This window comes from Epinephelus moara, chromosome 3, assembly GCF_006386435.1.
Source record: "Epinephelus moara isolate mb chromosome 3, YSFRI_EMoa_1.0, whole genome shotgun sequence".
Taxonomy (NCBI): domain Eukaryota; kingdom Metazoa; phylum Chordata; class Actinopteri; order Perciformes; family Serranidae; genus Epinephelus; species Epinephelus moara.
This window is the reverse complement of record NC_065508.1, coordinates 29610800-29622044: the sequence shown is the minus strand read 5'-3', so window position 1 is coordinate 29622044 and position 11245 is coordinate 29610800. Positions and strand designations below refer to the sequence as shown.

Genomic DNA, 11245 nt, shown 5'->3' with positions numbered 1-11245 from the left:
CTCTCTGACTGAGTCTGAAGCAGTTGGGTGTTGCGCGGTTGTGTGTCGGTGATTCTCACTGTGAGACAGAGAACCTTGGCAGGATGTTTTTCTCTTTTTCGAACGCTGAAAAATTCATGTTGCTTTGTCTCCTCGCAAACGCTGAGCAAGATGAAAAAATCTGCTAGATGTCTGAATCAAGTGGGGAACTCAAAGAGAAAAATGCAAGGCTGCCTCTGTGTCATTCTTGCATCTCTGAGGTACTGGAACAAGGGGGACTGGCACACCCGATGTCCTCCACCAATGAATTTCAGGAGCAGAAAAAAGTTTTTGTGTAAACTTGCACAAAATTGGTCACACATTTGCACTTTTCCAGAACATTTTCAAGCTTGTTAGTGGACAAAACAGAAAACTCACATGGTTGTTTGTATATTTTCACTGTATTTCAGCAGAAACAGTAAAACTTGCTTAGGACACCTCTCCCTTTTTTAAAAATTACATTTCAGAGCTCTGTGAAGCGAAAACAGTTTTTGTTTGAAGCAAAAATAAAACGTTTGGAGAACGGGTTACAAGTTTCACAACACTTGAAAGAAGATCAATACAATACATGAAGCCTTCACTATCTTTTCCATTTCAAAAAAATATGATGATTAATTTCTACTATATTTTGCATGCTTGCTTCTCACAAATCCAACAATTTCAGATATTTTAGAGAATATGGGACCTGAGCAAAGTGTCATTGTGTCCTCTACTTATGTAATGTATCATGTGATGCCAGTTATGAAGGATGGGGTGTTTTCTTTGAAGAGGAATTTTGGTTTATTACAGCTTGGATCTTTTTTTTTCCAACACTGGCCATCATTTCTATTTATTATGCCAACATAGTTCATTGAATGGGAAAACCATGTAGTCAGGCAGGTTATAAACCATGTGATTGCACCTGAAATGTTGGTAATGTTGGTTTGGGATTGGGTCTAATAGTTTGGATATGACTGCTTGCGTTTCCACTGGACTTTTTTCCAACCCATCTCATTTCCAAGTTATCAAATACCTACAACATATTTGGTATTGTCGGCAGGATAACGATGCCAGGTCATCTACACTATAGATGTCTGGTGGCGTTTCAAACTGATGCTGTCCAGAGGGGTTATTACGCCGGACAACATCATACCGTCACAAAAGGATGTCTGTTTTTTGTCGGTGTCTGATGCAGAAATTAATCACGAGGTGATGGTATTTGATCACTTCGGAATGGGACCGGGTTGGACATAATGCTACACTGAAACATTGACTTCTCTCTTCACATTGGATGTACCTAATTACGTAAAATTACATTATAACAACATTGACTTTTGGTGTCCTGGGTGAACGCCTTATTTGTTTGACCCATTCACCACCCACCATATGCAGAGTTCCTTGCTCTTAAAACTATGTTAGTTGCTGGCAGCATTAAATATAACAGCAGATGGGTCACCTCTGAGTTAGTTGAAAGCCCGGTGTGTCTCAGATTGTATCCCTTTTCCATTAAGTTTGCTCTGATTCTTGAACTGGTTCCATTCATGGTTCTAGGAATCTTGGTGCCAACCTGTGAACCAGCCTGCGTTACCACCAGTTTCAAGTGGAACCACTGTCATCAAGGACATCAACGGAGGGTGTCGCACAATGCACAAGGGAAGTTAACAATAGCAGCAAAATCGTGGATTACATTAATTACCTGCAAACTTTTGTTCTGTTAGGACAGATATTTGTTTTTACCCAAAAACAAGCATAGACCGACTTTGAAAAATTCTCAATGGACTGTTGCCTTCACGCCCACTTATATCGTCATGGTTCACACTTTAGGTCAAGGAAAACTTGCTATTTTTTGGTTCCAGCTGGGAACCAACTTTTTCAGGTTTTGAATCAATTGAGTTTTGATCAAAATTCTCTGAACAGTTCAAGACTAGGTGCAGGAACCAGAACGGAATCAGTTCCATGTTGGTGGAAAAGGGGTAATAGCGACACCAAAGGGTGCCTTCCGTGTCAGTATCACACGCCGAAAAGGTGTGACAGAACGTCGGTATATTATAACCTTGGAATGAGAACAGGCTGTCTTCTTAGTGATGTTGCCACTTTTGTAGATCTCAGAAATTGACTTGGTGAGTACCGTGTTATCGCAATGAGAAATGATGGCGAAACATGCTGTAATAAACCAGAATCATCCTTTAATGAGGACAGTGTAAAAGACCCATCATATACATCAGAACACATTGACTCAGCCATTCTGAATATAAGACACAATCTTAAAGCACTGCGTAACTCACACCTGCGAAATGTAGTAAATGAAAAAGCAAATCTGCAAGAAGATGGAGATGTGAAACTTTTAATGGACAGACACTGAGAGGAATGGAATGCATGCCACCACTTTCTTATTCAAAGGCACTGTGTCTTTCCAGTTTGCAGCTGTTAGACGTCTGTACGTTGGCGTTGGAAAATTCTGTCTCACACTATCAGCTACATCTCTTCACAATCAAACTATTTGATCAACTCTATGACAAAGGACACAATGGATTCACACATTCACAGTGTACTAGCTTGCAGTCTAAAGTAGGAGAACACTGTACAAAAAAAAAAAAAAAAAAAAAAAAAAAAAAAAAGATGGTTCACAATGACTCACTTTTTAACCTTCCAAAATCCGCAGCGGGGGACTATGGCTTGAGAGAGAACATTTTGAAATCCTTTCCAGGCGTAAAAAGACACCTTCAAACACCTCACACCAATTTTCTTCCTGGGTAGTTAAAGTGGTGAAATTTCATCTTCATTCAGTATTGTTGGGGACCACTGAGAGGCGATGCTTAATGGCTTACGTGTGTACATTCATTTAAAGACACAGATCCAGTTGTGTTATCTAGATTTAAACCAAATTTCAGTTATGTTACTCACTGCTTGGGCTTTTTTGTTAGTCTGAAAGGACCAGACTGCTTTTGGTAGTTTAATGAGGATTGCTACCTCTGTTTAAGTATTTCTGTCCAGTGTGCATGCTAAAATGTTAACATGTTGTACGCTAAATAATCATAGCCAATCGGCATTATCCAAAATCTTGATTTCATCATAATAATGTCCATTATAAACCAAGAGTCTAAAAACATTTATACAACAATTGTGCTTGGAACATGTGGGTAGAACTAGTTGATGGTCTGAGCTGGTTTGTAACTGGTCATAGCTGTACAGACAGTCTGATGCTGGTGAAAGTGTGACAAGAGGTCACAAATGTTTGTAGACAATATCAACCTGTGCTCAAAATTATTACAATGATCTGAATGAAACGGTTTAACTGTTGTAGGCTGGTTTCATATAAAGCTGATGGTGATCTGAGCTTATGGTGTGTTTGGCAGTGTTTTTGCTGTTAAGCCAGCTTAAGGGCTCATTTATGCTCGACGATGGAGACGAAGACGGATGGAGCCTTCTGTCAGTTCTAAGAGTTTAGTTCGTCCGCATTTGTACACACTTTGTGGAAGCTTACAGATACGGACGAAACTGAGCAGTACCACTGGAGATCGTGGAGGCAGTGTAGCGTAGTTCAAGCGAGATACAGGTGAAGGAGACAGCAAAGAAATATAAATAACGTCGGAGTGGAACAAATTGGTAATATAGGGAAAAGAATTCTCCGCTACATGTCGGCATGTTTATAATGGCCACAAAGACCACTGCTGTCTACAGCACTGCCTCCGTTAAGAGGTACAATATTACGACCTCCTCCTCTGTCACCTTATGTTTTGTTGTGTACTTTTGACTCCGCCCTCTAGTGCCATCTAGTGGCTGTATCTATGCCAACATAAAGGACGCATGGAAGTATGAGGGCAGTGACGTTTACATTTGAAACGGACAAATCCAAAGGGAGTATAAATGAGCCTTTACCCGACTTTGTAGTAAGCATGAAGAAAACTTTTTTCTTTCACTAAATGTTCATTCTTTTGGCTGAGTTTTTATTCTTTTGTGTTTTTAACAACCTGTGTTTCACATAGTCCAACCCTACTTGGCTGTGATTGCGTAGTACTCATCACATTGAAGCGTCAAGGTTGGACAAGGCAAGGGTTCGGACAGTGCCACTAGGTTTGGGTTAGTTCTAGTCAGTCACAGCAAAATATGGCAGGACTAGGTGAGGGAAGACTGGGGGAAAATAATGTGGATGCTAATCGATGCTAATCACTGCCACATGCAAAACTACAGGCAGTTTCTGAGCTTACGCTGTGTTTGGCAGCGTTTCTGCTGCTTAGCTAGCTTAACCCGACTTTGTAGTAAGCATGAAGAGAACTATATTTTCTACGATTAGTTTTTATTTTACAGTATTTTGACAACCCCCTTAACAAGCCTGGAGAATTTAGACTGGTGATATCTGCATCAAAATTAGCTAACCATCCAGACTTAGACGAGCCGCGCAATCCTAGCTGCCTAGAACACCACACTCAGTTTAGTGTATTGCTAGCTGTCTGTTGGGTATTCAACATGCACAGTGAACAGATATAGTGTCTACAGCAGACCCAGATAATGATCATGCAATCAGTCCTCTCAGATACTGGGTAAACTGCCCAAGAAAGTCAATGTAGTCCTTTCACACAATACTATACAATGTGTGTGTTCTCTTTGTGGCTTTGTATTATTTGCTCAACTTAACAAATCTGAATTTCCTGTTTTAAGAGTGCCTGTAATATCTGACCAGGCACAACAGATAAAGACAAAATATCTCTGCTAGCTGTGGCTCATTTAATAATTTCCAGAAATTTTCCAGTAAGTGGACCTTGTGCTAAGAGTATAGTGATAGAGTGAATTTAGATCAAAGTGATAAACTGTACTAAACCTACAATACATGTCACATCACTGCAGGCACAAACTAATTAAAGACTTAACCGCAAGATGGTGGAAGCAGTGATGACACAAACTCGCACTGACAACAGTTGTGGTGAAAGAGAGGAAACGATGGCTGAGGGAAACAGATGTTTGGTGCAGAAATCTCAGCAAGCTGAGTCCTCGGGCCGATCAGTTATACATAAGCAGTGAACAATAGTGGTTAGCACAGAGAAGGAAACAATGGCTATGAACCAGAGAAGAACGTAAAGATGGTTAACCCCAAGGGAAAAAAAAACTGAATGTGATATTCGAGACCAATTACAGGCAGTGGAAACTGGTGTGTCAAGAATTCAACGAGTTTGGCCAACAAGCCTGCGAGGGCTTGTTTTCTTTCAACAAACATGTCTACTTCTCAGTTCAAACCTGCTGACTGAAATTGTTTTGACAAAACACATATGGCCTTTGGAGTCACTGTTAAGCCCCAAACCTGTCAGGTAGAGAACTGGTCCGAAATGTTAAAAGGAGACTGGCAAAGGGTCATGTGTACGTGAGAGAGAGAAAGAGATAAAGGTGTGTTCTTACATTGACCTAAAGAAAACCAATTGGCAATATTAACAACGCACAAATAAGCTGTGTTCCATTACAGGCACCACCTCCTTCAAAGAACAAAGAACAACTTAATAATTCTAATCAATGTATTGGTTACAGGTCTGGGTCAGGATATGACGCATCTTGGTCCGGACTCCGGGGATGGAGAGGGATGGCAGGTTAACATAGGAGACACATTTTGGTCATTTTGCCAACAAGGGCAAAGGCGTCCCCGCTTGTTGCCTCTAAAATCACCTATTGAGTGGTTCTCATCAACTTATGAGGTCAAAAATAACCAGCAAGGATTTACCCATACACGACCCAGGATAGTTCCATGTTTCACATTTAGACACAGTGGATAACTGGCAATCATCGTACCATGTTGCTGGTGAATCTATCCATGTAACTTATTTAACTTTAACTACATGGCTACTTTAGAGAAGCAACAGTTAATTCAAAGGCTATGCTTTCATTTTTTACACCCCACAGCATCGTTCGTCATTGGTCCCGTTCATATATGTACATACCAGTGATCAAGTGAATACAACTGGTATATTTGGTCACATGGTTGTTTTAAGACTAAGCGAGTTGAAGGACTGAAAGCAGTATGAAAAAGTAATTGGTAGATGTGAGGATACTAAAGACTCCAAGGACCCAGGGAGAAAACTTAGGCAAGATAGTAGCCAGGGTCCACACCGTTGAATCTGCCCACTCCACCAAGTTGCCTGATTAATCTGGCACTGTGACATGAAACAGAGGTGTCTTGATTGAAAAGGAATCAATCCAGTGAACACCACGGGGGGGATTAATGATTAGCCAATCAGCACCATGGGCTGGACTAAAGCTGTTGTCAAGATGTGCACCAGACCCAAGAACCTGTTACAGTGTAGTCTGTCTTGCAAATTGGACTTTGAGGGACGTGGCCCCTGAAAAGGAACACAGCAGTAACATGACTATTCCCTTACCCTTAACCCAACCCAACCCTGTCTCCTAAAAATGATGCTCTTATACAGCAAATTTGCAACTGCAAATACATTTTGAAAGAAGCCTAATGTCATCTAGATTCCAAATTGTATCAACATTTTTAATGAAAGCATCTGCAAAGCAACACAAGGTTCACTTGGCAGTGAGGTTCCTTTCATAACGTATTACCCGAAACCATTTGCCAATATACATAAACAGTATTTTTAGGGAGACACGGTTGAAAGCTCTGAACCTTGACTTTAAAAGCATGATAAATCTTTCTCCGGTGTCTTCTTTTGTTTCCCATAGCTTAGGCTAAATGATTTCTGGACCAGAACCATATGGAGACAACATTTAAGAAAAAAAACAAAAAACATCTAAAGAGTAACCAAATGACAGCAACATGTACAGAAATACAGTAACTTTGCAAAAACAGGCATGCTAATGTTCTAATCTCTAGCCCTGGAAATAACACATTAAAAAAGCTAAATAGGCAGTAACGTCTGCACATTATTTAAACACAACAAAATATCGACAAAGGAAGAAAGACCCATAATCCATTACCACGATGATGACCATACTGCATAAAGAATAGTAGTATTGGTAATGTACCAGTCTTACATGTGTGTACATCATGAGGGCAGTAATCTGTGAAATAAAGCTACAGTCCAACCATGGTTATCTACAGGAAAATAGTATAGATTCTTTTCCATATTTAATAGTTGAGGGTGAGCTATAAGTATGAACTTTCCTTTTTTCTGTGACAAATAAACAAATAGAAACTGTCGAAAGAGGAACTAAGGCATGTGCATGAGGTCTTTACATTTTCCTGGTCAGAAGACACTGTAGAAAGAGACCCATGAATTCTTTTTTTAAGCTTTTCTGTTGTTTTTTTGTTGTTGTTTTTTTCTGATGCAATGGGGTGGTGTGTGACATTGCTTTGAGGTTTCAGTGACTGTGACCCCCCCCCACCCCATGTTAACCCCACACCCGACCACCCTTCCTAACCCAACCACCCGACCACCTTCTTATTCCCGCTACTCTTGGGTGAGGAGATTACGCTTTACTTTCGTTGCCGTTCGTCTGGGGAGCCTCGTTGGGAACTGTCTTCACCTCGGCTGTGGCGTTCTTCACCTCCGTCTCGCCTTTAGTGTTATCATCCTTCACAGTCTTACCGCTATGGGGACAAACACAGGAACAGGAGAGAACCAGGAAGAGACAAAAAGAGAGGAGATTGTGTTAACGGTGAATCACTAAGTCTCTCTCACACAGCTAAACTGTCTGCTCTGAGCTGCCTTTTGTGTCATTTTTCAAAGAAAGAAGGGAAAAGGGGGGGGGGGGACATGCAAGATGCTTTGAGGGAATTTGTTTTCCCTTCTGGAACTGAATGCATTTCACACATAATGGGATCAAGCTCACTATCCTAGCCAGACATCAAATAAGAGTACATGGATGTCACAGCTATTTTCAAGGAACAATGAATGCTGATGTGGAATGAGACAGGGCCGGTACAGTAGGCACAATGCATGAAGGAATGAAAGACTGAGGCATAACCTACAACACAAACTACAATACACAAGAGGATTACACGCCGTCTGGACTGAACCAAGACACAATGGAAAGACACTTTAAAGCCATACTTCACTTAAATCAAATATTTTATGGTGTTAGCAAATGCACCCTTGTTGGAATATATGTGTAGTGATGTGCTGCCATGGCTTCCATTTTGAAATAGTGGTGCTTCACTGTCATGTCAAAAGCAGTCATCTCTTCTTCTCCCCTGTGTGTCAGCTCTCAAATAGCAATTGCAATCAATACACTTCTCTTTCCTGCTGACACGTCTAGTACATATAGCTCTCTGTGGGCCTTACAAAGCCAGGGCCAGGACTTGCACCATATACAGCATCCATAAATACATCCAACCCTGACAGACATAGAACTAAAAAACCATTAACATGAATATCTTTATACTCGATACAATCTTTGAAAACTGAGGCCTCCGTTAGCATCTCATTAATGCTACAATTTGTACTGCACCCCACAACACTACAATTTTGCTATCGGTGGATCCACAGTTTTAGAAGTATGCATGTGTGAGGCCCAGAGCTACAGTTCAAGACGTGCCAACAAATTCTTACTCCGACCTCATCACATATCAAGGCTGGGTCATGGACTTCCTATGTCAACATATGACGTGCAAGGTTCCCTGGGTGAGTTGGTTGCTGACATTCTGGGATGCTGTGTCAACTTCTGCCTGTGACATGCATTGTTTCTTTTTAAAATACACTTCTGTTTCTATGGGAAATGTACCGCATACAATCTCTTTCAAAATAATGCACTATGTTGGTACAACACCACTAATTGACGTTTTTTTTCTTCAACAACAAACACACTTGGTTGGGTTAGGGCAACTAAAGCACATGGTTGGGTTTAGAAAAAAAGAACAGGTTTTGGCTTTACAGTCATACTAAAGGCAAACACAGGCTTCCCGGGTGAAAGTCGGTGATTGTTGGACCAATCCACCACCCCTCCTGCCCGCCCCACTTGGACTTCCGGCCCCTTAACTTACGTTGTTGTCCTGCTCTGTTTCCCCCTGATGCTGCCAGGCGCAGTTAGACCAGTGACATACTTACTTTAACCCAAAATATGACCTTTTTCTAAATCTAACCAAGTACTTTTGTTGCCTAAACCTTAACCATTACATAACATTAACCTCTTGTTACAATGTGTCTCAGCTGTTTGTCAAATTGAGCTGCTAAAGAATGCCATGTGTGTTATTAGAAACCAAGGGGCGTGAAGAAACATTGTTATTTGTTGACCTGGGAATGAGGATGGGTTGCAGTCATCCCCTTGTGAATATGAATGTTGTCAACAAGTCTCATAGCAATCTGCCTGACCGAGATTTACAGACACCTTGTATGCAAGGTTGAAGCTTTTGCCTGATAGTGGTGCTAGAAGGAAGGTCACAGAGTGTCCAAAATGGAAAGGGTTCATCCTCTGGAGAACATGAATGCACCAAGCAGATTTAAAGCCATTCTGCCAATTTGTATTTCTCTTTTGCACTGGCAGCAAATTGGACCTGAAAATCTCAGCGGGTCATCCTCTGGGGACCACAAACATCCACTAATTACATCCGGCTGTCAGGGACACATGTCATGGACCAGTGTGTTGGTGATTGGCAACCTCTGACCTGACAGTGATGTAGACTGACTAACCAATGGTGTCTAATTTTTTATATCTTACCACAGTATTATCTAAAGTCCCAAATTTGTAGTTTCTTTATTGTTCATGTAGTTGTGTTTAGATTAAACCCTGTCTTAAGAAATACTTTGTAAGTTTGTGTGATTGAACTCACAAACAAAGCTTATTCAGGGTATTTCATCATAGCCAAAACATCTGCCTTTGATGCTATAAAAGCAAGTAAAAACCTAAATAGGAGCCACTGTGATTTTTTATTGTGTTGCTTACTGACCAAAATCCAGAAACAGTGGTCACCTTCACTATCTATAAAGTTGTGCAACACAGACAATAATCCTGACAGCACATTACTACTTAAAATCCAGCTAAAGTGTTCAGTCATCTTGATAACACTGATAACCAAAGCAGACTATTGACTGACATGTTTTTCCAACTACTATGCTAAATGAATACCCTTGTCATCATTGATCTAACCTCAAAATGTCTAGGACAGAAAGGCTGAAATAATTTTAAATTTGGATGATACTTTTTGTACAGACCTTGTGGCCTTGCAGCACACTCCAATCTGCCCACATGGACTGACACCACTGTGATTTGTCACAGGTTGCGGAGAATGTTGCTCTTAATTCAGTCTGAATCAGTTCAACTATGAGATTAGGTTTACAAAGACAACAAGGTCAATGCAAAATGGGCTGGTTAAGTCAACAAGTGATAACACTGCACATTATTCAGAGCCTGAGAGAATCCATCTTCAACCCTCTCTTTCGAACCAACTTGCTGCAGTGTCTGACCTTTAAACTGTAAAACTCTTTCATATCGCACTATCTATGTCACTCTAAAATCAATGGGCACTACATCACTTTCACTGAGGTAAATTATACTTCTAAACTAATGTACTTATAGCACTTGTACCCTTTCAGAGCAATCCAGGCTATTGTTCTGTTGAAACACTTAAAAATGCTCTTACATAACCAAGAGCAATTCAAAGCTAAACTAACTGATTGAAAGCTGCCTTTGAAACATTGTTTTAAAAGTGGTGTGACGAAACATCATGAAAGGCATTTACGCTGAACAAAAAATAAACAGTAACACTTTGTTTTTGATCCCATTATTCACAGTTTAAATTAAAGAGACTGTTTCTATGCACACAAAAGATTTCTCTTAAATTTTCGTCACAAATTTGTTTGAATCCATGTTAGTGAGCACTCCTCCTCTGATAATCCAGCCCTTTCTCATTCCAATCTCATGAAAAACCACCACTTGGTCAGTGATCTCGGCATCAGACATCAACGCAAAAATCCACCATTCACAGCAGAAAGATACATCGCCGGACAGCATCAGTTTGTAATGCAGCCGGAGCCTTTCGTGGTGGTATGATACACTGCTGGTCAGCTGGATGCCACCTTTCACGGCAGTATGATACGACGACGCTTCGTCAGTTAATAACGCAACCGGACAGCACCTATTGCAGCGGTGTGATATGGCATCAGTTTAAAACACTGCTGGTAATGATGTAATATAAAAAGCTGGAAAGTCCCTATAGGGCGGACAGGAGGGCGGTGGATGGGTCCAACAAACCTCGGACTTTCACCTGGGGGCTTGGTGTTCGCTTTCTGTGTGAATGTTGAGACAAACCATGATGTTTTTTTCTAAACCTAACCACATGCTTTAACTGCCTAAACATGACCAG

The 11245-nt window shown here is 40.8% G+C and overlaps 1 protein-coding gene across 7 annotated transcripts in view; it reads right to left on the bottom strand.

The window, feature by feature from the left end:
* Nucleotides 1-856: 856 nt before the first annotated feature.
* The window catches only part of ncam1a (neural cell adhesion molecule 1a), a 415597-nt gene continuing 405208 nt past the window's right edge, over nt 857-11245 (bottom strand). For all 7 annotated transcript variants that reach the window (XM_050040213.1, XM_050040217.1, XM_050040215.1 and 4 more), the window contains one exon: nt 857-7534. In XM_050040213.1, the coding sequence (XP_049896170.1) occupies nt 7414-7534 (121 nt within the window). In that variant the 3' untranslated portion in view covers nt 857-7413. The remainder of the gene's footprint in view (nt 7535-11245) is intronic.